Source organism: Platichthys flesus, chromosome 5, assembly GCF_949316205.1.
Source record: "Platichthys flesus chromosome 5, fPlaFle2.1, whole genome shotgun sequence".
Lineage (NCBI taxonomy): Eukaryota > Metazoa > Chordata > Actinopteri > Pleuronectiformes > Pleuronectidae > Platichthys > Platichthys flesus.
The window spans coordinates 4480838-4507509 of record NC_084949.1 but is presented as its reverse complement, the minus strand read 5'-3'; the positions used below and the strand labels follow the sequence as shown (position 1 = coordinate 4507509).

The 26672-nt window shown below is 41.7% G+C and overlaps 1 protein-coding gene across 4 annotated transcripts in view; it reads left to right on the top strand.

Annotated features, from left to right (window-relative positions):
* The window catches only part of rptor (regulatory associated protein of MTOR, complex 1), a 150959-nt gene that overhangs the window by 105982 nt on the left and 18305 nt on the right, over nt 1-26672 (top strand). For all 4 annotated transcript variants that reach the window (XM_062387655.1, XM_062387653.1, XM_062387654.1 and 1 more), the window contains exons 18-26: nt 468-608; nt 1027-1147; nt 3193-3333; nt 5579-5734; nt 10910-11028; nt 15408-15511; nt 16066-16243; nt 16834-16944; nt 23957-24062. In XM_062387655.1, the coding sequence (XP_062243639.1) occupies nt 468-608; nt 1027-1147; nt 3193-3333; nt 5579-5734; nt 10910-11028; nt 15408-15511; nt 16066-16243; nt 16834-16944; nt 23957-24062 (1177 nt within the window). The remainder of the gene's footprint in view (nt 1-467; nt 609-1026; nt 1148-3192; nt 3334-5578; nt 5735-10909; nt 11029-15407; nt 15512-16065; nt 16244-16833; nt 16945-23956; nt 24063-26672) is intronic.

Genomic DNA, 26672 nt, shown 5'->3' with positions numbered 1-26672 from the left:
CCTCTTTCAAAATGAATGCGCTGTCGATGTCTTCTAAAACAGACTCAATGGCAGCATCTACACATCTCAGCTCTCCAGCGGCAGGCATGTTTGTTGAAAACAAATTCAACCCAAGGGCACTTTGATGACGTGGTTGATTACGTTACCGTTGATCATCTGTCCATCATCGTATAAAGCCTGCCCTGACAATCTGATTGGCCTGGTCGGGCATAATTTCTCCTCAACGGAGCGACTCCAGACCGAACTTCCCGACCTAAAATGTTGTGGGCGGGGCTTAGTTCGTCTGGCATCCAGGCTAGTGTGCTGTGGTATCACAAGATTAAAAAAGTAGCTGTGATGAATACTTGGAATTATCCAGCTGTAACAGAAATGTTTATTTTGTATGTAATAGTTAAATGAACTGAAAGAAGAGTTTACTGAAACTTCCCTGTTTATGTCTCTCTCTCTGTGTCTGTGTGTCGCTGTAGGTGAGATGCGCAGCCGTCTTTGCTCTGGGGACATTTGTGGGAAACTCTGCTGAGAGGACAGATCACTCAACCACCATTGATCACAACGTGGCCATGATGCTGGCCCAACTCATCAATGATGGCAGCCCTGTTGTCCGCAAGGTCAGATCACTGCAACACACACACACACACACACACACACACACACACACACACACACACCCACCCTCCACACACAAACACACACAGTAAGTTTCATATTATTAGTGTGACAAACAAATGAAATACCAGATGAAAATAGAAACTGGTTTCTATTTATACAAAAGTAGAAAGGATTTGGCTGGAAGTGCATTATCTTTCTTCCTGAGAGTCGCATGAGAAGACCAATTCTCTCACGCTTGTGTTTTATTCAGAAGTAATTAGAATGTCTCTCAATAAAGTGCATACCATTTCTGCATTCCTGTTGACTTTTCTGGGGGGGAAAACTGACTGCAGCGATGTGGCTAAAACATTTTCATGTAATTGTTTGAATTTGTCTTTTAATCTAATCATTCTAATACAGTTTTTTTTCATTCAACAGGAGCTGGTTGTAGCACTGAGTCACTTGGTTGTCCAGTATGAAAGCAACTTCTGTACAGTCGCCCTCCAGTTTATAGAGGAAGAGAAGAACTACACAGTGCCCTCACCAGCTAACACCGCAGGTATTCAAGACACACAAAGACACACAAATGGTTTGTGAATCACCTGCTAAGCGTGATATGTGTAAATCCTGGAGGTGCTTTCAACATGTTCCTGTGACTATGGATCAGTATAGAAGAAACCCAGCAGTTAACTAACTGAAGGTTGTGGTTTAGTTTTAAAGCACTTGAGTGTTGCTGTATTGCAGTGGTTCTCAAACTTTTTCTGTCATGCCCCACTTATGAGCGAGAATATTTGTAATGCCCCACCCGCTCCCTGCCCTAACAAAATTATTAAAAAATAGGCCAAGATTAACTTGTGTATTTTAAATAACAAACACATTAACTTCACATCACTTTCAGGAATTTCTGATAAGCAGTTAAAACTTTTTGTGACATTCTTCTCTACATTCCTCCATCAGTCCGTGCTATTTGTAATATGGAGAAAAAATTTATTAAATTACAATCACTTTGTTTCCAAGATGATAAAGTTCAACCAAAAATAACACATGCAGAAACAACTCACTTTGTAAGAACTCAAGTCTTGTCAACTGTATCAGTGGCTGCAATGAGACTGTTTTACACTGCACAACTTGTCAAAACGGGGTTTTAAGCTTGATAATGCCACTCTTAAATCATTTTCAATATTGAGCCGAGATCTGTACTTTGATTTAAGTGAGGCCACAGCAGAAAAGCCCATCTCACAGAGATAGGATGTGGCAAAGGGAAGCAGAATCCTCCTAACCCTCTGCCCTATGAGTGGGTGCTCCTTCATTCCTCCACGCCAATCCAGAATTCACTCAGTGTCTTTGCTGTAAACCTCAGCCTCAGGCTGGAGTCAGATGTCATCTCAATGAACTGGTCCTCATCAGTTCACACCGGACGCGGAAGCGCCTCGCCGCGCGAGCGCCATTTCTGTTACTCAATTGTGCCGTTCACATCGGCTGCGCCTCGCGCCCTGCACCGATGGTTTCGGCGTCAAGTCTACCGGCGTGAAGTAATGCTTGTCCGGCATGAACAGCCATGCGGCTGTGCGCTAGAGAACTGCGCTGAGCGCCTCGCTGAGTGCCGCGCAGAGTGGGGTGGGGCGCTGGACCGGGAGGGGGAAATGTGATGCCGGGTTCCAACCATACACAGAAGCGCGGTGCTCCGCGCTGAGAGCCGCGCTGAGGGCCGCCCTGAGGGCCGCGCTGAGCGCCGAGCGCTTCCGTGTATGGTTGGAACCCGGCATCACATTTCCCTCTCCCGGTCCCGCGCCCCACCTGATATGCCTTCACGCCCCACCGGTGGGTCGGGCCCCACAGTTTGAGAATCACTGCTGTATTGAGTCGTTCTTCTGTATCTGTAAATGGTCTCAATTATATACAAAATAATCCCAGTACTTTCCACTGAGAATACGTCTGCTTTTTAAAATCCATCCCTCCATCTCAATCAGGCTACAGCAATATGATAAAAAGCAAGGGGTATAACGATAAACAGAGAAATTCAAATGCATAAAAAGTATAATGTTGATGCAAAACAATCACAGGACCTGAATGAGACGTGAAATCTTTCAAACACTCAGAATGAGAAGAGGATTTTGGATTTTTGTCGCTGAAATGTATCAGAGATCAAGAGCATGATGTGGTTCAATGTGCTGTTATGCAGATCAGGGCACAATCAAGTCATGTGAAGTAGAAGAGCTGAGAGCAATTAACATGAGACATAAATTGTATTAATGGCATTATCTTAATTTGTGTGAGCACTGCATGTCAGGAAATCATGTGATCTGCCCAGGTTGTTTTCCCACTGTAGTTTAATCTCTGTATAACCATAGACTGGGAATTCAGTCAAGCAACGACCTTGTACAGTAAATCTGTTAGTTCACACCTTTAGTTACTGTATTCAATAATGGGAAAGGGTTCATAAGAGTAACTTTCAATAGTTTAATGCTAAGTTTGAGGTTAAAAAGTTTCTTTCTAATGAGAGAAGAATGTCGTCCTTGAACAGATCATCTCTGACCCATTTCATTGTATTTATTTTCATCGATGTCGGATCTGGCCTAACGTTTGTCCCGTTTGAACATCCAGAGCCTGGTAACCTGACTCCAGTGAGGGACAGCCCGGCCATCCCACGTCTGAGATCGGTCAACTCTTATACCAACATCCGAGCTGCTACCACTGCCCGCAACCTGAACAAGAGTCTGCAGAACCTCAACCTCAATGAAGAGGGTAAGAGGACAGATAATATGAAGGAGGAGGTTTATTTGGCTGAGTGAAAGCAATGAATCCATGCAGAGGCCAGTAGCACCTTCAGGTTTACCCCCACCACGTCAGCTGTGGACTGTGGATGTAACAGTCCTCAGGCTCACTACTTAATTCTATCATTGCAATTCTTGAGAGCGGCTTAGTGAGTCTCACAAGCACCACAGAGGCCACGGCCAGTTTGCCAGACAGAGATAATTGCTCCGTTTTTTGAGGGTTGATATTTGTGCTTTTTCGGGATGATGCCGCACTTACACCTGTGGCTTTATTTTACGAATGTAAAAGAATCTGAGTGTGGACTGAATGTTCTACAAATGTGCTGACTGCACTAAACTGTCTGCTTGTTATCTGCAAATATCCACAGTCTACTGCCCATAAATGGCCCTGTCCTTGTTGTTCGAGCTGTTTTAGGCTGCGTCCAAATGCATAACATGTGACTGCTTGCGTACACTGAGCGTGCTGGTGTAAACAGGAAGCATTGGTTGTTGGTTGCAGAAAGAGCAAGTCTACCATCAAAAAACAAGCAATTGCAAGCAGTTTTATCATTGTACAATGCAGAATTTAGTAATTATTTAATTTTCTACACTGGTAGAAGTAGTTATTTTCTTTAAGTAATGTGATATGAGCCTGTGATAGGACTGAAAGCTACACCACCCCTGAAATACACAATCATCAAGTGGTTTTGAGTGCCTACAACATTCTTTCCAACCGTCTCTGTTTCTGCCAGTCCAAACTGACACGCTGCACTGGGGCCAGCAGAGTTTCCAAACTTCTCTGTTTTAGCAGCTCTAAAACTCCAGACACAGTAGTGTTGATAGACGGCATATCGGTAACAAGGTTGATGCATTTTCTAACAAAAATGTAGAAGTGCTGATGTAGCCTGAGCTTTTCAGCCCAATATGAAAATCAAAGGAACTTGTGTGGAATGTATCTGTGTGTATAGAAGCGCTTGCATATCCGTCCGTCCTGGCAGTTGATGAGGTCTTTATGTCAAAGTTCCTCCCTAACTTTCAGCACCAGCGTCACAGTACAAATCTGCCTGGGCACCAGTGGAAACTGGGAGCTGTCCATGGTGCTGACCGCAGGTCTGTTGAGACAAGCTTACAGAGTTCTAACAGGGAAAGTGTATCCACCATAAGCAAAAAATATCCATGAAGCTTTCATGTTGTTTACCTGTAGATGTAGTGAAATCAATTAACTAAAAAACAATTTAAAAACTCACTCTTTTGGGGTTTTATTTTCTTTATGGTCACAGTCACTGATCACAGACAACTACAATTATCTCTGCTTCCTAAGAATAGTTGCAGCCATTCCTCCCCTGTAATTTCATTACATTCAATGGGGGCATTTAGAAGGCTTTAGCGTCAAGAAAAGACACAGCTTACACTAAAAAATGTCTGTCTATGGTTTGAATTTCACAGTAATCGTTGACATGTTTTATGTCTCGTAATAGAATTGTAATTAATAATGAGTTTAATATTTGGCTAAATGATTATTAATGAGCCCATAATCATGCCCCCAAACATCTATGTTCACAGCATTTGGATCTCATGACCTGCTACCCAAACTAAGCTCTCAACACAGTTTGTGCCACATTTCATTGATTCAGCTAGTGCTAGCTTTGCCCCCTCTGTCTGCCGCTGACAGCGTAATGCATGAGCCCTGATGAGTGGAGCTCAATCACTGGCTCTTGGTGGAGAGCATAACCTATTTCTAATTCACATTCTCCATGCTTATTCCAATATGCAGTGGTGTTTATCATCAATAAGCGCAGAGCGTGTCTCCATTCTCCACCAATCCCAATTTCCACATTTCAGCCTGCAGTCAGTGTGGTGGATGCCTGTGCGATTGGTTTTGTATGAGTCAGAGTAATGTTTGCCGATATGGAGATTAACAGCAGGAGGTGACTGAGGCTGACAGATCAAATTAAGGTATATGAGCAGGTTATTGTTTTGGAATATTGGCTCCAAATATAAGGACTGTTTACACATCTCACACTCTATTTTGTTTTTGATTTGGCTATTTGATTTTTTTTTTGTCTTTTTACAACAAATGAAACTATAATAAAGTTTATTTATAGAGGCTTTTTTACAGCAGCTAAAGATCTTTCTGAACAAAATATGAGCCTCTTGGAGTGCTTAACACTTGTGTGTTTTGCTGATGGGATCTAAGGCTTTAGTGTATGTGTGTGTGTGTGTTTTCATTCATTCAGGTGGACCAGCAGCTTTCTCTCCTGGTAACCTGAGCACCAGCAGCAGTGCCAGCAGCACCCTAGGGAGCCCGGACAATGATGAGTACATCCTGTCCTTTGAAACCATCGACAAAATGCGACGGGTGTCCTCCTATTCTTCCCTCAACTCTCTCATAGGTAATTCAAATCAATTCAATTTCTTTACTTATTCATCTCTTTGCTCATATATGTACTCGTCATGATGACACAGTTGTACACTGTTTGACAAAATAACCCTGATAATGTCATAGTGGTGTGATTTAGCTAGGTGAAGGTGTCTGTGGCCCTCGCTTGACTGTAATAAACACTGTATGCTCACACTGCACATGTATTCACCTGCAGAGAAGCAGAGATGATATGCAAATATATGCGACAGTTTCACTGAAGTCTTCTTCTGGCAGTTGTCAGCCAGTGCACGTTCATATGTTTTAGGGGCGCTTCTTTGACAACTTATGGGAGGGGTCAGGATGTAGTGGTTGTATATTTTATTTTATATGATAAGTGTCGCCTGCTTTTGCCAGCGTTTGCAGGATTACGACGATGGCTTTGACTGGACCCGGGAGTTAAGTAAAGATATTATCAGGTTGCACGATGGGAACTGTATGTTCCATCATTTGTTGATTTTGACCTTTACTGAGGACTTATTGGAGGGGTTTTCAAACATAGAGACTTGTGCCCGCCTCTTTCTCTCTCTCTCTCTCTCTCTCTCTCTCTCTCTCTCTCTCTCTCTCTCGCTCTCTCTCTCTCTCTCTCTCTCTCTCTCTCTCTCTCTCTCTCTCGCTGGGTAAAATTGAATTTGTTAACTTCGTTAATATATGGATAGTTGGAGAAGGCAGTCTGGCTCGATACAGTTGACAGATCGAATGATAGAGACACAGAGAGGAGCAGTGAATTACTGACAGAGCTGGTAAAACTGTAAAACATGCTTGTTGATGCCGGAGTATGCACACTCTGGCCTGGGCGGTCATGTGATGGCTCAGTACCACCCCCGCCTAATATCTGGCCAGTATTGGCTTCTTTTGCCTTAGTTCAGCTTTATAAAAGTGCAGTGATTGCTGAAGTATCCCAAAGACAAAGCAAGGAAAGACTGATGAAGTAGACAGTAAGCTAAAGACCCATTTTCTTTTCTGGAAATTAAATCCTCGTCAAATATTAATTGATTTATGATGTCATCATAATATACATTTTGCATAATGTTTTTCTGCTGTGAACAGCATGCTAATTGCTCATGTAAAGGTCAGCTTCAGTTATGTAGATGGACCCAGAAGGGTGATCACTGCAGGCTGCAGACTGTAACTGGGGCAGGTTTGTATGGTTCAACACATACAAGCGCTTATCCAGTCCCATGAGGAAAGCACATGAGATAAAAATATCCAGGATTAAAATCAAAATTAGAAAGAGCTTCCACTAGAGAAACACACCTTGAGTCGGGCCACCCCGAGAGGGCGAAACCCCTCAAACGACGGCTAGGACGGAGAGAAAATTCCAGTCCAAGAATAGAACAAGGGTGAATAAGGTTTTAGATGTGTGAAGTACAGCATAACTGAGGGTGGGAAAAGGTGCATTAAAGTGCTTTTCCCTGTAGATGTCGAAGTTGAACCCGCTCACTTACCAGTGCTCCCAGGTGATTGGCAGGCTCCACCATGCGTCCTGACAGCCAGCGTGTGTGTGAGCAGGAAAACCATTAACTGACTTGTGCTGTGGGAAAAAGGGAAAGTGAAACTGGTGATTCCCATTTTTCTTCCTTTCTCTTTTCTTGTCGTAAATTACAAATGTCTTGTAATCTCCCAGCCGCCCTGGCATGACACCCTTTGTACTTTTTGTATTGTATTTCCCTTTTCTGTTGTTTGAAAATCGGGGGGGGGGGGGGGGCCTGAATTTAACTTTGCATTGGTTAGATATAGTGAAATGTCCTTTTGATTTGTTGCTTAAATGAAAGCCCCCCTAATTCAGGTGTACCTGACCCAGTCAATTTCAGCATCAATATTGGTCAACATTGAGGAAACAGCCTAGATTTACTTTTAATTCATTGCTGTATAAATGCAACTGCCCAGTTTCCTTCGCCGCTTACTCAGTTGTTAATATCTACCTTTTCCCTCAAGGCATCAGCTGAGTTTTTATAACTAATCCAGAGATAATCAGTCTCAAACTAAAGCTTGGCCCTGTTGGTCATCTGCAAAAGGATGGTTCTCTTGTGGTGTCCAGATAGAAAGGAAAATCAAAGCTTTGAATTAAAAGACAGAACATGACAACAATAAAAACCACCTGGCACAGCGTGTGCCCTAATGCATTTGTATCAGACAAATAGAGCTTTCAACATTTCATTAAACCTTTTTCTAGCTGCTTGATGAGCCTTCATACTGGCATGAGGTTCCAAGGATAGGGTATATTTTAGTTAACTCATTTTCTTGTTGCTGGTTTGGTTTGAAGTGGTTATTGTCAGACCCTCTGAGATTTGTTTTTCCTCCTCATGCAACAAAAAAACATTCATTTTCAGTATCATCACATCTGTGTTTTAACACTGCAAGCGAAAAAAAAAAAGCAATGTTGACAGGTAACGTGAGCTATTGTTTAATAGTAGGCTATAGCAGTTTGGAACAAATTGAAACCGTAAATCCTAAATGCAGCAGTAACTTGACATTGACCTGCATGAAACCAGAAGAACAGAGTTTCAGAGGTGATTTAATTATTTCCGTTATAAAAATTCAATTTTTTCTTTGTCTTTTCTCTTTTACTGCGATTACTACAAATCCTTCTCTTGGAGGTTGTAACAGTCATAATGGACGAGATGAAAGTCTAAAGATAATTAAAATTGTTTCAATCTATCCTGTGGGGACCATGAATGACTGCACCAAGGATTTTTCAGCCCGTCTTGTAGATATATGAGATATTTCATAGTATTTCTAACATTAAATGTGACTGGTGGTTCTAGATAAAAGGGAGTGGATCACCATCCATCTGGTATCATTGAAGACATCCTGCAATTCATCCTGGCAGATGAATGTTTATGGTTTGGTTTTGGTGAGTTCAATGACTGCACTGCCTCCTTACAAAGCACATAGCCAACCCCCCCCATCATTCATTATCTGGTAACTGCACCAACTTCCAAAGCAACGCATCGTCTTCTATTCAAAACGAGAAGTGTAATACACTGTAGAACGATATCAAGATCAGAGAATCACCTGAGTCTGTGGGATTCATCATATGGTCACCTTGAATAACTGTACAGAACGTCATGGCCATCCATCCAAGAGTTGATGAGATTATTTTACTCTTGACTGTGGGATAAAGTTGTGTAGGGCAATTGTGTACATAACTTATTTTTCTTACATCCAGGGCTGAGCTTCACTTCCACCTGTGTCAGTGTTTTTTTGAGGCTCTCTCCCATTTAAAGAGCATCACAGTTGTAATAATAATTACTAAATAGGCCTCATAGAGGAATTGGGTCTGAAGTTTCTGATGCATTTTTTGCCTCAAACATTTAAAGATCCAAAACTCACGATGCAGAGTTAGGAGTATTTTATGTCATTTCACTGAACTAAGGAGGCCATAAAACAGTGATGCAGTGTTTCATTTAGCCTATAGTTAACATATATTTACTACTGTACATCCATTTCACTCTGCTCAAGTCTTAGAATGACGCAAGTGTCAAGTCAGGATAAGCCACTGGTGCAGCGCCAAGCCAGTGAGTAATACCCACTGTCATGTGGACGACGTAGAGGCGATGCAGAGGTAATTTGTGTGCACCCGTAATGTAGCGCAACGGTTATATGGGAGAGGACCTGTATATCACATCTATCAACTAGCTGTTTACTGAAGCAGCTATAGTGCACTGGCTAGCTGTCGCTAATCATATCCTGTCCCCCCAGGCTACAGCCTGATCACCTCTTTAAGTCACTCTCACTCTTTCTCCCCTGGTCACTTGTGCCCTCTCTGTGATCCTCCTCCAACTCATTTTGTATTTTGCACCCATCTCAGCTGTACCTCAGAGCAAGCAGGAAATATAGTTTTTTTTTTTTTTACCCTTTCACAATGTTTCTTGTCCGGTAACGTAACTATCTCTCTTCCCAGCTGGAGCCCTTGTATCCTCCTCCTCTCCATTCTAGGAATCTTTCCTTTTTTGTCTCTTATCTTTGAAGCTTCGACCAGTGAACGCCTCTGGGTCTCGGTGCAGAGGGGTCTGAGCTTCTAGAGGTTCCAGATTTAAATCACTCCCTCATCCCTACAACATCCCAGGGGTTTTGCAGAGCATATGGAAAAGTGGGTGACAGGGCAAAGATTTAGGGAGATGATATAAAATAAAATGAGATTTCATTCTCAAAGGTCAAGTTTACATGACCACCTGAACGTCTGGAAAGATCAGCGCAAATGGAAGGGGAGGAAAAAACGGAAAAGCAAATGGAAAGAGAGAGATGGCAACAGTTGTAGATTATTACAGCTCAGTGTCCCCACAGCTGACACACAGAGAGAAGAGAACGTAATCAAGGCTCAACCCACTGCAGCCCGAAATCAGGAAGAATGTGTGGAAAAGAAGGACGAGTGTGTGACTGGCAGGTTGAGGAAAGAATCTGAATCAGGTTTTATCGTCAGGTAGGTTTACAAACACAAGGAATTCGCTTTGGGTCTATTTATGCAAGTATGAAAATGAAAAATATAAGAAAGGAACAAATTAAATGAACAAATACTATGAGGGGAGGGCTGGTACAATATGTTGTCGCGACAGTGTTGCTTCAAACGAATGCTGAAGACAAGACCAGATGAACTAAACCACCTGACAGAAGGAGACACTTGTTCATTTGTATTCATGATAACAGTAATAATTGATGGCAATGAAGCTCTGTGGCTGAGAAGAGCCAGCTGCTTCTCTCTCTCTCTCTCTCGCTCGCTCTCTCTCTCTCTCTCTCTCTCTCTCTCTCTCTCTCTCTCTCTCTCTCTCTCTCTCTCTCTCTCTCTCTCTCTCTCTCTCTCTCTCTCTCTCTCTCTCTCTCTCTCTGTGCATGCGTCTTGTTTGTGTTTTGATTAATGGTGTACATTACCGGACACTAAAGGTATTTTTCCCTCTGTCACCTCAACATATCCAACCACTGCAGGAGAGGAGAATGACCGGGGGAGAGGACCATGATGCCAATGAGTTTATTGTGCATTTTCCCTTAGCTGTTAGGTCTGACTGGTTATGAACTCAGGAGCAACGTTAAGAGTAGCACAAGAGTGAATTATAAATGCTAATGTATTTCAATGTTAATTTACATGATATTTCACCTACGAATAATTTATTATCCATCAAAATGATTTGCTTTTGTGTGTCTTTTCCAGGTGTGTCCTTCAACAGCGTTTACACTCAGATCTGGAGAGTGCTGCTACATCTGGCAGCAGACCCGTTTCCTGAGGTGTCGGACCTGGCCATGAAGGTCCTCAACAGCATAGCATACAAGGTTAGTTTTGTTTGTGCCCTGGACCTCAAGGAATGTCTTTATCGCACACACGTTTTGATGAAAGAGTCAAGCTCTTAATACGCTGTTTAGTGGTGGATTCAAATGTTTTTTTACTTTAATTTTCTTGTTTTAAGTCATAAAGATGAGTAGCAAATCATTTTCTACACTGTGATGGGAGAGGGACTTAGTTTCTGTATGTGTCTTTCAGTGTTTTTTTACCACATGCTTATGCAGTGAAAAAGATCCATCTCCAGAGCACACATCTCACCCTCCCACTGGCATTTTCTCCCACCAAAAGGCCATTACTTTTGTGCAAATGCAATTAAGAGCCAATGACTCCCTGAGGCTTGGCAGAGCAGAGGAAAGAGGCTGCTGTAACTTAAGGAGCCATATTAACCACTGTAGTCCACCGCCCATACTAACCCCAAAGCAAAAAATGACATGTTTTCCTCCCCTGTCCCCTCAGTTACCTTCAGACGAGTAGCATCTCTGCAATGAGACTCCGCACTGGACTGCAGTGAAAAACACAAATAAATTGATTTACAATATAATACAATAAACTCTTCTTGTGCCAGCGAATGCACCACACTGTCTGTGTGGCTCTGCAGCAGACTTCTGTTGTCTCAGTGTCTGTACCTGCAGAACCAAGGTTAGGTGTTACCTTTTTTTTTTCTATCTGCTCTATGACAGCCACCATATGGGAACAAACTGATTTTCAGCCACACGGACACAGGGAGAGCTGTGATTTCATTGTGCACTGCACGTCTCCCACACCTCCTGTGTTTGTTTATGGTAAAAGGTGTGCCTCTTAGAATAGGTGAGACTTGGCTTAAGTCAGCACAGTTTAAAAGTGAGTAATTGATTTATGTCTTTACTTATTACCTGGTAAATATGTAAAAGAGAAAAAGAGCCGTCCATAGCCACAGATCCTTAATAAAATAAATCTCCAGCACTTAAATTATTAAGTTTTGACTATGTTAAACAACTGAATAAGTCAGGTTTGAAAAGATGAGTTATCATATGCTGTCGTGTAATGTGTCAGTATGTAAAGACTTGGACGGTCTCCAAATTTCTTGCAATTTTCGAATGAAGATTTGTGACTTGACTTGATTTTAGCCTTGAAATTGTCTTGATTGATGTGACCGTCAGCATAAATCTGTTCCCTCTGACTTGACACTTGAATTGGACTTTTTCAAACAGCTTGTACTGTTGACTCGGACTCATCTCGATTTTATCTTGATACTCGACCCAAACCAGTCGGTAGTTGTCTTTACTTCTTATCTTGATATTTCTTGAATTAAAGAATAGAGATTTCGACTTCTCTCAGTTGGTAAATGACTTGTTTTTGTCTCGTTTGACTTGACAGTTAACTTCAGATTCTTTCAGTAGACTGGATACTTGTCTCATTTGACATGAGACCTTGACTGACTTGTTGTGACTGAATTATTTGTTTTGTTTGGTTAAAACTTGGCGTTAAACTATCTCTCTTGACTTGGGACATAGCGTGCTTCCATTGGCTTAAGTCTTGATTCAGACAAGACCATGTCATGTATCATTCATGCTGCACATACATACATTATTTATCACTAAAACAGTGATAAAGCATCAAGCTCCGCCTCTGCTGTCTTTACATTTATAATAAATCCTGTAAACACCTTTTAATGCTTTACTCTCTAAAGGTTGAGTTATCACAGAGGGTGCCTGTATTCATTTGGTTACTTGCAGAGAGCCTGTGAGCAGCAGCTTAATCAAAGTCTTTTCATCCCAGGTTCACAAGTGTTAACAGTGGCCTATCTGGGAATTCAACATTTTTAATTAGGATTTTAAATGTCAAATGATATTGATTTGTTATAAAGAGAACAAGGTCAGCAGCTAATTAAAATGTACTTGCTTTTCAGATTAAAGCTTTAAATGCTTTTATTGATGGGTCCATCTTGCTGCATGATGCTGGGATAAAAGTCATAAGTCTGTCTTTTTTGTTTGTGTTATTCTAGTGTGTCGCGTTTCAGGAGAAAAGAAGATTCATGCTTTTTATGGCTCTCCGCCCACGCAGTTTGAGTCTTTCCCGTCCCATTCTTGTGAACGTGATATCTCTGTAGTGCCGTCAAAGCATTTCTTCAAGTTATTCTTCGAAGATATGGAACAAACTGTCACCACAAATTAGAAAAGCATCCTCTGTTGATGCGTTCAAGAGACTGCGTGAAAAAATTAATTTATGTTTTTGCTTTCGATAAGAGTAAATCACCACCAGAGAATGTCTGTGTCAGTCAGATGTGCTGCTTCACTGCTGTAGTTTATTTCACAAATGTGGGAGAAGAAAGAAACTTCCTGTGAAGGCCCTGCTGCCACTGACTGCAAGGCAGTGTTTACCTATTTATTCACTCACTGATGAATATTGATCGTATCACGTGTCTAAAGTCGACACTGCATTTCCTCAGGCCATTTGGAATACACATACCAAGTGTAAACCTGATAAGATGAATGGTTCTCGAGATATTTGTTCCAGAGACAGAAAGACAAACACACTGACAGACAGACAGACATTTGTGGAATTAGTAGGTGGATTATGCGCCAAATATTTAGAACATGCTCAAACCCCAGCAAAGAAAAGCAACCTCTGCTCTTATGTTTATGGAACTGTCAAAACTAATTTCATATTTTTGGTTTTTATCAATTTCAACCTTGTCTTTACCATTTATTGTAATCTTTATTGTTATTGTAATCTTACATTTCTTATCATGATTTTACTGTTTTGATGTCTTAATATTACCTTTTAATACAACATTTTCACTCAGGCTCTCAGGTAAGAACTGGTTAATTTTCGGTGGTCAAAGGTCACTGGGACCTCCCAAGTCAAGTTTTTAGCTGAAACTCAACTCAATTTATTTCAACGCACACTCAATACATTTTATTAAATTCATTCAAAGTCTTAACATCATATATGAGTTTTGACAGAGATGAATGTAAATCGTAAACTGATGGGTTGGCATCGTGAGGGGAGATTATAACTTGAGAATTACTTTCTAATATAGTCTTGTGATTTTACTTAATTGATTTTAGCCTTGAAGCTATGTTAATTAATTTAACACCAAACATGAAACCACTTCCTTTCACTTGACACGTGACTTTTTTCAACTGCTTTTACTTTTGACTTGGACTTGTCTCAACTAACTTTATACATGATCTCAACTTTTCTTCACTTGATTTGCTTATTTTACATTTTCTTGAATCACAGGAGATTTTGTATTCTCTCAGTTGACACGCTACTTGGCTTGTTTCTAGGGGAGATTATAACTTGAGGAGGCAGCATCGTCTGGTTTCCCTCATCTGACGCAGCTGATGCAGGATCTCCTCTCACACAGTTACCCTGTGACACACCTCCACCAACCACATCTGCCCTCCATAAGCCCAACAGCTCTGCCTTGTTCATCCCCCTCCCACTTTCACCACTTCATATGTTGTCTTCATACATGGAGCACTCTGCACTCTCTCCACCGGCCATTTAGATTGTCCTTCAATAATCATAGTATGGTACAGGCTTGATAACCATTCATCTCACCAAAATCCTTTTGTATGTGCCTTTACCAGAGTAGAGCTGCTGCCACTTTCAATCTCTTGGATGAATGCTGCGATGTCAAGCTCAGTTTTGCCATTAGAAATGTCAGGTTTCTCTGAAACATGGCAGCTGTGCACTGCTGCCTTTACGCAACGACTTCAGACATTCACTTCTCTTAAAAAAGTTCAGTGTATTGCTCAGTTCTTTATGTTTTTCTCATCATATAGATTTTGTGCTTGAGTAGAAAAGGTACATAGATTAGTGGCAGAGCTGTTTCCATAATAACCCTGTTAGCTGCTTTTACTGCTGTTTGTTTCATTTGCAGTTGCCTCTTAAGGAAGCGCTCACAGCAAAGTTTAGTGACTGACGTCTTTTCACCATCACAAAGGTTTTAGATTACTTTGCATCAAAAACTTTTAGACACTCACCACAAACAAAAATGTACTTGCCGCAATCTTGCAATTAGCACAAAAATCAAGTTAGAGGAAATCCCAGCTAGTAAAATGTGTTTGCCTGCGATAACCACATTTACTTCTACGAGTTTCTCTCCACCTGAGTAAACAACAACTCTGCTATTCATCAGTGATGCTTTGCCTCTGTTGTCTTTATTAAGTTTACCCCTCCCTTGTGAGCAGCCATTATACAACTCACAATGAAGAGGTTATATTACCTGCTCCATTTAATTAGATAAAGTTCTTGACATTTGTCAAACTGTGCTTTGTAAAGTTCTTCCCACTTTTTGTGGGATTTTAAAGGAGTATCCCTGATTTGGGATTATTTTTTTTACACAAAGGTGAAATTAACTCATTCGGCTTTTCCCCAGGCGACGATGAACGCTCGACCCCAGAGGATCCTGGACTCTGGCTCTCTCACCCAGTCGGCTCCAGCCAGTCCTACCAGCAAGGGCACGCACATTCATCAAGCCAGGTGAGGGAACATGTCTGACACACATGGATTTCCAGATATACCTGCTCGTTCACGGAGAGCATCAAAACCTATGCATCATGTACAGATTTCTCCTAATGAAATGCGCTGTGAAAAAAAAGTGCAAGACCCCACATTTCATTACAGGTTGTATAATATAGTTGGGACATGAGATCAAAGGCAGAAGCTAATGTGATATAAAGACAAGAACGATATTTCTGAGCAGAATATTTGTAAGCACATTAAACTGTACATGCAAAAACAGTCAACATCTGTGTCCCTGATATAGTCAGAGAACCTTCATCCTTTCAATTATAAAAGTGAAGCATGTGAAGCTTCCATAAAAGCAGAATGTAAATCCCTTTGTGTATCCCACTCCTCTGTCAGGCCCTTGATGTGGTCACAAAGTATTTATTCTTATGCATCGTACTACATAAGGTATCAGTAAACTAGTCTTGTGTTCTCTCCATTCAAAAATAATATCGTATGCTTGTGAAAAAAATCCATCCGCTGCCTTTGGATCTCAATTGTGTTTTGTTCTTTACATGTTCCCACAGTGGGTCCCCTCCCATGCCCAGCACCAGCAGCTCCAGTTTGACCAACGAGGTGCCCAAACCCCCGGCAAGAGAGCAGCCAGCGACACGGCCCCCCTACACCCCAACACTGGGAGGACAAGCACCCCACTCCCACCAGTTTCCCCGCACTCGCAAGATGTTTGACAAGGGACCAGAGCAGGTAAAGGAAAAAGTCTGCTGATCATTTATATCTCAGCCAGTGTGTAGATAACATAATCTGTAACCAACGGCAACAATGTTAAGAGGTCAAAGTTATATTTAAACCAGCGCGATAAGAGAATAAAAATTGTTAGATCACGACTGCTTAGCTACTTTCCATAGAGGAGAGTCACCAGTACAGCCCAGTGAGTGAGAGGCTCACCTCTGTCTGAGTCTACTTTCTTAAGTGAGTGTCAGAAAGGTGGAGCAGGTGTGTTTCCCTGACAGAGGCTGATGTCCCTTCTGACTTTCTCTCTGAGGAATCATTGTATATGTAAATTTAGCTGGGCTCACAGCACAGCCATTTTTAAATTACAGTGTATGTGATCACAGATCTTGAGGAGGATATTAATATGCTAATAAGTGTATTACATTGTCTAGCAACATAAAGTGATTTTTCAAGCAGGATTTAGCTCCTTTCCTTTTAAAGTAGTTGTTCAAATTGATTCCACAGCAGTTTTCAACTATGTTCACAATTTCACACATTTGACCAAAAAGCTCCAGCCATATACTACTGTAGATTTGACCTGGTCTTGTTTTTGCCGTGCACAGGCAGCTGAGGACGGTGACGAGCCGGGTGGTCACAGGAACTACATCAGTGCTGCCCTCCAGACGGGCCTGTGTGATTGGAGTGCAAAGTATTTTGCTCAGCCCGTCATGAAGGTAGTGTCCCTCAAAACTTTGTCTCCCCTCCATCCGTTTTACAATCTCTGTCTCCACCTCTAACTCACTCTCCCAGTTATTCTTGATCAGTCCTCAGTTATTCATCTCAAGGCAACAGATCAGCTGAGTTATTGCTTTGCTGAAATGCAAATCACACATTATCAAATTAAAAAAGAAAAAGAGCAAATCCATCTTTTTTTAATCAACAAACAATATATTCACATTATTCCTCCGCCAAGCAATCTAGGTCTTCATCAGCAGCTTAGAGAGGTTGCTAAGCAACAAAGACATCCTGATACTGTATGAACAGTAATTTTTAATTTTCATGTACATATTGATGTGATGTCATGGGTGTGTTTGTCATGCATTTTACAATAGCTGCAGGATCACTGAGTCGTCTGAGGACATGAACTCTGTAACAGAGAGTGTATTTAAAAAATAATGAAATCCTATGAAAAACAGCAGGGAAGGCACCGACTGAGTGTGAGAACGAACCTGCTGCTTGTACAGATGAATAATGGAGCTCTGTGAGCTCCATAAAGTCCTCTTGAGTGAAATTGAGTAAAGATTTAAAGAAGTACTTTCTACCAGGCACAGTAGTTGGTGCCAAATTATATAATATTAAATCAAGCTTCCATCTGTTTAAAAACTCTAAACATGCCATTCTCTCTGGGACATGATGAAGTAAGATGATGTTTTCAGCACATTGTGTCAGGGTTAAGCAAAGATGGAGTGTACCTTTTAAACAGATTCAAGCATGAGGGTCCAACAGAGGAGAAAGATAAAAACGTAAGATATTCATGTGGGTATTAGACAAAATGGCAGATACAAAAAGAAAATGTAAAGAAAAGTAGATTTTAGGCAAATAAAATATTTAAATCATAGACATTTGGGGCGGAAAGAGGAGGAAGACCCTGCGTGAAAGAGTGAGAGAGAGTGCCCAAAGATAAAAGTAAGAGAAGATGGATGTAAAATATTTGAAAAGAGAACAGACATTGACGAGCAGATAGAGGAGTGAGAGGAAAAGCCGAGTAGTTGAACAGATATAAAGTGTATAAAGGGCATGGTGAGCGGATGAACAGGAAACGAGCCAGAAGTGGCAACAAAAGGTGATGAAAAGCAGGGAGATGATTGGATGGGAAGAGTAGGAGGAGAAGGAGGAGAGGGGTTTTGCTGTAACACAAATCAGTTTGCTGTGTTGGCAAAAAATTTGAGTGCTGCCATAAAATTCCTCTCCATTACAAAGCTCTATGTGTGTGTGAGTGTGTAAGGATGCCTGAAAAGTCTGTCGGCAGGTTATCATATCACTGTGTCAGCAGTGTGTGTGTGTGTGTGTGTGTGTGTGTGTGTGTGTGTGTGCGTGTGCGTGTGCGTGTGTGTGTGTGTGTGTGTGTGCATTTGAGTGTCTGTGTATCTCCATCCACAATTATTAGCTATTCACAGATACAGCCTTAAGTGAGTGTGAAAGGGAACATGGGTCACACACAGCTCATAATTGTGCTTATGTCGTCTGAATCTGGACCACAACTTCCTGCCACAACACATTAACAGGCAGGACACAGTACAACACAGACCTCAGTGCATCACCCCCTCCTCATCACTGATAGCTGTGCTGTTGGATCTGCTTTTATATGTGGTACCTGCCTGTTAATGTGTTGTGGCAGGAGGGTGTGGTCCAGATTCCGACAACATGTACAATATGAGCAAAATATGAAAGTTCATACAGTTTCTACCCAAACGCAGCCCTTAAAAAAGCATTGAATAAACGCCTCTTTGCCAAACCAGTGTGCACATTTCCCAACAACATGCAGCATAAGTCTGTCTAACTTTAATGTTTTTCTGTATAAGTTGTGGGTTATACTGGTACAGTGCCTGTTCTTACCTTGTCTGTGAAATGGGCTGTTTGCTTGGCTTGTAGTGATGCTGGTTGCAGCATTCTTTCTCAAACCACTAAATTGACCTTTTCTTGCACTGGCTTTTCTTAAAATGAAACTGAATTGACCTCATCACTGTTCATGTGTTGGGCTTATATATAAGTTTGAAGGATTTACTGGTTTCGTGATAATTTGTCATACATTATGCTGGCTATTTCAGAGTATTGTTAAGCAATGGACACCATCTTCATATCTATTGTACATATTCACAGTATATATACAGATCTATGAATGTCTACGTAATTTGGTAAAGAATTTAGGAAAATGGAATTATTATTATAAAGCTACCACTCCTTGAATTAATTGAGTCTGTTAGTGTGAACAATTTCAACTGAAAAACACTGTAGCATACTCCTGATGAAAAATCAAGATTCGGACAACAAATGTAATTTTTCAAGGATAGGTGCACAGAAGACTCTCTGACTTATCATAGCTCTGTCATATTATTTAATTGTGGCCTTGAGCAATAACAGTTGACAATTTATAAGCATGCAGTGCACTATGCCAGATCCTTGAAACTGAGGCAGAAAAAGTGAATAGAGACATTATTTATTTTTTTATTTTCATTTCATTATCAGTTCTAGAAGAAAACAAATAGTTTTAAGTCAACTTTAACAGGTCAAACAAAAGTCAGATAACTACGGTGGCCCTGAGAGCTCAACGAACAGCAACTTAAGAAAACACATGCAAGTTGACAAAACACAAGCAAAGTAAGAAAACATCTCCATCAATTTCACAACACAACACATTACAGAAACGCGCAGCAAATAGTCACACATGCTGCAAATAGACACACGTGCAGCAAATAGACACACGTGCAGCAAATAGACACACGTGCAGCAAATAGACGCGACAACACAACGGAAGTGTTTCCAGAGGACAGCTAAAAGGGATGGACACAGGAGACACTAAAACGTCCAATACACTATACAATTTTGTTTCCGCACAGGGGTCGGCAACCCACGGCTCTTCAGTCCCTCTGCAGTGGCTGTACAGTACAGTGTTGTGCATATGTTTCGCGATCGCTGAACTTAACGAATCAGTTTTCATATTATTAACGTGAACGTAATGATGAACGTGATTGAACGTCACGTTACTTTTTTTAAATCATCATCGTATCAGGCCCTCATGAAATACCAGGTGCGTGTGTGCGTGTGTGCGTGTGTGCATGTGTGCGTGCGTGCGTGCGTGTGCGTGTGTGTGGCCTGCGCACCGGGGCCCCGACCCCGCCCACTCGCTCGGAGAGAGCCACAGTGAGCTCTGAGCTCTGAAGATGGTCCGATCTAGAGACATGCCGTCTTCTCCTGTTAAACTGAATAAACAGCGCTAACACGCAAGACCCTGTTTGTGAGGCCATGTATTGTCAACAGTGAGCAGGGGTTTGAAACCTTTACTATCAGAAGAGACATTTTGCCCCCTCTTCTGAGCGAGTGGGCGGGGTCGGTGCCCCGAGAACCGAGAACAGTCAGACCGCTACACACGCACACACACACAAACACACACACAAACACGCACACACAACACACAAACGCCCGCTCCTGGTATTTCATGAGGGCCTGATACGATGATGATTAAAAAAAGTAACGTGACGTTCAATCACGTTCATCGTTACGTTCACGTTAATAATATGAAAAGTGATTCGTTAAGTTCAGCGATCGCGAAACATATGCACAACACTGTACAGTTCAGCCACTGCAGAGGGACTGAAGAGCCGCGTTCGGCTCCAGAGCCGCGGGTTGCCGACCCCTGTGCAGAACCGAAATTGTATGGTGTATTGGACGTTTTAGTGTCTCCTGTGTCCATCCCTTTTACCTGTCCTCTGGAAACACTTCCGTTGTGTTGTCGCCTCTATTTGCTGCGCCTTCGTCTATTTGCTGCGCGTTCGTCTATTTGCTGCGAGTGTGTCTATTTGCAGCACGTATGACTATTTGCTGCGCGTTTCTGTAATGTGTTGTGTTGTGTTGCGAAATTGATGAAGATGTTTTCTTACTTTGCTTGTGTTTTGTCAACTTGCATGTGTTTTCTTAAGTTGCTGTTCGTTGAGCTCTCAGGGCCACCGTAGATAACAGTTCATAGTAGGAAAGAAATAAGATAGGAAATATCAATTTATAAAATAATGGCAGACACCCAGGAAGCAATGCACAGCTCCACCAAGTCAGCTTTGAAGTGATCATTTTGGGTCTTTTCGTGCATGTTTGGTCCATAAAAGTAATTTTTACAGTTTTAGCTGCTCGGTGAGTAATTAACTGCTCCACTCTGTGTCTCTGTTTATACTCAGTCTTGAGTTTTTACATCTTTTGGTTTGCGTGTGTCTGGATGTCTGTCTGTGAGAGAGAGCGAGCAGCAGTGTGTAATCAAACACCTGTTGTGATTCATTTGGCCCAGGGCTTAAACATGATCGCAATAGGCCATTTACAATGTACTAGAATTTTCTAAGGATGTGGAGGAAGTGCAAAATTCTCTATGCAGAGGAAAACCCTGACCATGATATTTTGGGGGTCACATGCTTCCATTGGACCCACAGCAACTTTGGTCAAAAGCCCTGTCTGACTAAGCTTCTTCTGAAAAATAAAAAATTAATGGTTTTCATTTGGTGTGAAAGCACGATCACTGACTGACTTCACCAGACACAAGGTTTTCCAAATTTCTGTAGAAAGTCTCCTCAAAAGAATGAAGCAGCATATTTATTTTCACAAGTTGAAAGAGGTATGATTAACAATCACATGCAGAACGTGCAATGTGCTTGGCTGTCCACACACTTTTGGCCATATAGAATACCATCAATGTGAAGTGTGAAGAGTTCTGCGGACAATATATACAAAAAGTCTCCCTCTCAAACACACACCCACACAGGCTTTTGTCTACCTCAGGGTCTAATTGTGTGTTAAATCAGAGGTTGGCACGCTGCAGGACCAAAACCCTGGGAACCGCTGTATCAGCTGCCTCGTACCTTGGTACACACACACACACACACACACTCACACACAGCTGTGGGAATATGTCAACCTCAGTCTGACTGCGAAATCTGCCTCCCACCAGTCCCAGTCAAGAGCTTCAAAGCCTGAGAGACACTTTGTGAGATACAGATAAACGCGACTTGACTCTACACACACTTACAAAAAACATATAGCGATATTTATTCACAAGCTCCACTCAGGGGTGTTGTTTTCCTTTTAAAGCAACATGCACAGTGAGTGAAGACATTAGGAAAACTGATCACACACGGTTGTTTTAAAGTCACATGGTACCACATACACACACTTGCACTGATTGCTCAGTATAACAGAATCTTGGCTAAACTGCCAACTAGAAGCGTTCCCCGTTCTGTGTGCGTTTGTGCGTGTGTCAGACTGTTTAAAATTCAGTGGGCATGAGATGCATCGCTCTAGAAATGTGCTTGATAAGCACACGGTGGCAACCAGCATCTAAACACACACACACACAATTATGGCTCGCTATTTACAGTTTGTTGTTTATTTATTCAAATATGCATCATGTTGAAAAAGTCCAATTTACAACTTTAATACTTTTAGCAGAAATAGTCATTCTGTGCTAGTGAAATGAAGCTGGCAGAACATCTGTGTAGGCCATGTTGTTAAAAGTTAACCTTTATACCTTTAACTTTGTCACTTTGCTCGACAGATGTGATCAGATGTGACTGCATGAAGTGAACTTGACACCTCGACTCATTATCTGAGTCTGAGCTCCACTCAGCATTTTAATTAGATAATCCAGGCCTATGCTATGATTAGAAAAGTTGTTAGACTGAGATCTATAGTCTCAGTGGGGGAACACATTGTGACTCTGAGCCGTATATAAATGGTTGACAATTAGGGGAAATATATGTCTTTGTTGTCTGTGAGAATAAAATAGTAAATCTAAAGCAATCTTATGCCTAGTTGTTTAGTATTAAGCTGAGGTCAGGTTTTAGTTAGCTTAGCATACAGACTAGAGGCAGGGGAAAGAGTTAACCTGGCTTGATCTTAAGTGGGAAAATGACATCTACCTATTGCTCTGAATGCTCATTATGAATTTATTTTTATCTCAGTTGTTTGATCTACACACGTATTAAACTAGAGGGGCGGTTGGAGAACACACCGCTGACTAGGCTAATGCTCTATCTAGCGATGTTAAAGATCGGGGAATATCATTACGCGATCCGCCAAGTGATCCAGAACTGCACCGACTGGGTTTTACCTGATCCATGCAGCATCTTTCCACCAAAATCCGTTGTTATCCGTCCAATAGTTTTTTACGTTAATCAGGCTACTGAAAATATGGCCTCCATGGTGGAGGAAAAGAACAAAACACTTTAAATACCTGTGAAACCAAAGAGCATTTTCCTCATAATCCACCGTTATGAACAGAGATCTGTAAAACCTATTTTTCTTCTCTGCAAGAAATGATGAATGTGTTTCATTTGGAGTTTGGTCATCTTGACTTATCAACAGACTGTTAATTAGGCTTCAAAGATAAACACAATGCATTCTGATGAGTAACACTGACCATAACTGTGTTCGTTCACAAGACAACCGCCCTCATGTTTAATATTAACTGTTATTATATTCTTTTTTTATCATGTGTTTCTCATATCTAGCTAAAATCAAACTCAATAATTCACCGGTGTGCTGAGAGGTTTTTGTCAGAGACCCCCACTGATAAACAGGAATTATCCAGAGGCACTTCAAGTAAAAGAGGCAACAGAGAAGGAGAGGCTGGGAAGTCTTATGAGGGGGAAAGAGGGAGGGAATGATAGAAAAGTGAAGAGAGGATCCTGGCATCTACCATATTTGCGAGGGCAGCAAAGATGCAGTTAAACTTGCTCTAGTGTGCGTCAAGGTTTCCTGTAATCTGCCTCGTCATGAGTACAACCAGATTAGAAACCTCCATGGTGACCCTTTATCAGTAATGAGGGTAGCAGTCATGGCATCTGTAATTTGAACCTGGTTCAAAGCTGCTGCTTGTTACTGTGGCACCTCTTGATGCTTGTTCTGCTGGATGTGGTCCTCTCAAACAGCCATTGTGTTTGCTCTAAAGTGCTTAATGTCTCCCTCCTCCTTTTTCACCCACCCTCTCAGATCCCAGAGGAGCACGACCTGGAGAGCCAGGTGAGGATGGAGCGACAGTGGAGGTTCCTGAGAAATACTCGTGTGAGGAAACAGAGCCGAATTATCACGCAAAGAGGTCAGTGACACAAAAGTTAACTCCAAACTGAATGACCAACAATCAGTTTGTCTCTGTTCCACTTCAACACGTTCAATATACTGTGTATATATATATATATATATATATATATATATATATTTACAAATATCAAAAACATTTACGTCAAGACCTGGTGGATAAAATTGATGCACATACTCTGGTAGCAAGTATTAACCAAAGTCTGAACTGCCATAATTATTATTTACTAGATTGACTGAAAAAAGACCCAGTCTGAATTGATATAAATCTTTCCAATTTACAACAGTCCTTTTGGATGAAGGCAGGATGACACGGAAATCAATGCCGCCTAAATAAACCGTCAAATTTGAGCACATTGCAGGTTTACAGCTCTGTTGCAGACATGTGACTTAACGTGCAAATGATTCGCAATGACGAGAAAGCACTGACTGATTTCACTGTTTTTTTTTTTTAAACAACCGGATTTATGAGTCACAGGACTCCCCTCTCACACGTACGCAGACACACAACCCTACATATTAAAGAGCCCGGGGAGCCAGGATACACGCAGGCTTCCCATGTGAAGTCAGAGCTCTCTCAAACAGAATAGCTAACAACCCCAACGTCATCGGCTGCCCCCCTCCTTGCACACACACACATGCACACTCACGAGGCAATTGGCGTCAGAGCTGAGGCTTGCACACGCACGTGTCTCACCCCCACTTTCTGACTGCTTGCTAAATCATTGAATTCCTTTCCATCCTCCCAGTTTTTGAAAGAGAGAAGTAGTAGTGTTGCCCTCATTCAGTCTGTTCCCTCCAGAGTGAAACGAGAGGAGGTTGGAGGATGAGATGGAGAAAGTGAGAGAAAGACCGCAAAGTTAGGAATAACACAAGGAAAAAAACAAGCAGAAATATTTTGGCTTCTGAACTTTTTTTTCTGCTTTTTTTCTGCTTTCGTTGATGTGATCTTGACCTCAACACCATGTTGTTCTTAAGTCCTGCATACCTTAAAAGTAAATCCATGACGTAGATCATGCTCTCGTAACCACCTTTCCCTCTGAGTGTGTTTCTCCACCACAGCAAGATAAGATACATTTATTAATCCCAAACACATGCACAGTCACACTACATGCAGATGAGGGAAATTTGTCCTCTGCTTTTGACCCATCTGGTGAACATCGCAGGACACACAGAGCAGTGGGCAGCCATGCACGGCGCCCGGGGAGCAGATGTTGGGGGAGTAAGGTGCCTTGCTCAGGGGCACTTAGACAGTGGGGATAGGGAGAGTGCTCTTTGGACTTTGGAACAGATCCAGGTGTTGTCTATCCAGGTATGTTTTATTGTCACTGCAAGGAGTCGAACCAGAGACCTTCCAGTCCGAGGTCCAATTTTTTCTGCCACTAGTCCACCTCCTCTCCGACAGCAACACACCACACAACACATGTACTGATTTCTGGACGGCTTTTTTTCATCATTCTTCTTCATCTCATTATGGCAGTGTCGAGAGTACATTCAGGTAGCCAAGGACAGGCTGGCAAACTGGTGGATGTAGTTGCCATGACAACGTGTGGTGAGGCGGTGAACTCATCAGTAGCATTGGCGTATTGGTACTCTTTCACTTGCATCAAAACCTGCCGAAGGGGTGCACATGCAGGAGAGAGTGAGAGGTTTTTTTTTTCATCATGGCCTTGTATCTCCTACCGTATATTGTGTTATATCTTTAGTTCATTTTGTTGCTTAAGCCCCAAGTTCTACATAGTTTTTTTTAACAATGCTATAGTCCTTCCCTTTTTCCTATATGTAATTTTTTCAGTCATAAAATGTTTCGTAAATGCCTTGTTGCTGTTTATTTCTGTTCTATTTTCTTTGTACTTTTTTTTTCTTTTCAACATATTAAATTACCCATCCTCAGTTACAAGTCTAACTGGTTTGTGCCTTCTCACAACCAGTGCATTTCAAATGTGGTCTCTGTGCATCCGTCCGATGTCAGCATACTTATGTACAGACAGTGTTTCACCACAGCAGCCAGTACTAGGGGGCTTGCTGTTAATGCAGGGAAGGATTAAATGTATGTTGCTTCAGGACACGCTGTGCCGAGACCCTCCAACTATATTTAGCATTTAAGGTTTTCAGTGAGTAAGAAAAACATTTCAGATCACAAGAGTGACCAAAACCTGACCTAACTTATTCATCTGTGCTATAAACCTCACTAAAAACACATCACTGAACTGTTCCGCAGAAGGACATGCTCCTTTGATATGACTATATTGACTGGATCACATAAAGGTATATACACCATGCTGCTGCTCCATAACCTCAGCAGAACAACAAGGCATCAATCCAAACAGGCCTTTAAGCACCATTCTCAGTATTCCTCAGACGAGAAGCTTCAAGTCATGTCAAGCAACTGTTTGATGGAGGTGTTTGACTTTGTAGCATTTCACATTTGAATGCTTCCTCTGTAACACTGGCAGACGTCTTGGAGCAGCATTAAACCCAAGTCACTCTGGATGTGTGATTTTAGACACCCTTGTTATCATGTATGAGTGGCCACAATTCTTATGTGTGAGCTGCTCGTCTCAGGTGCGTCTCCTGCTCGTGAGCTGCAGTAATCATACCAGAAACCCTC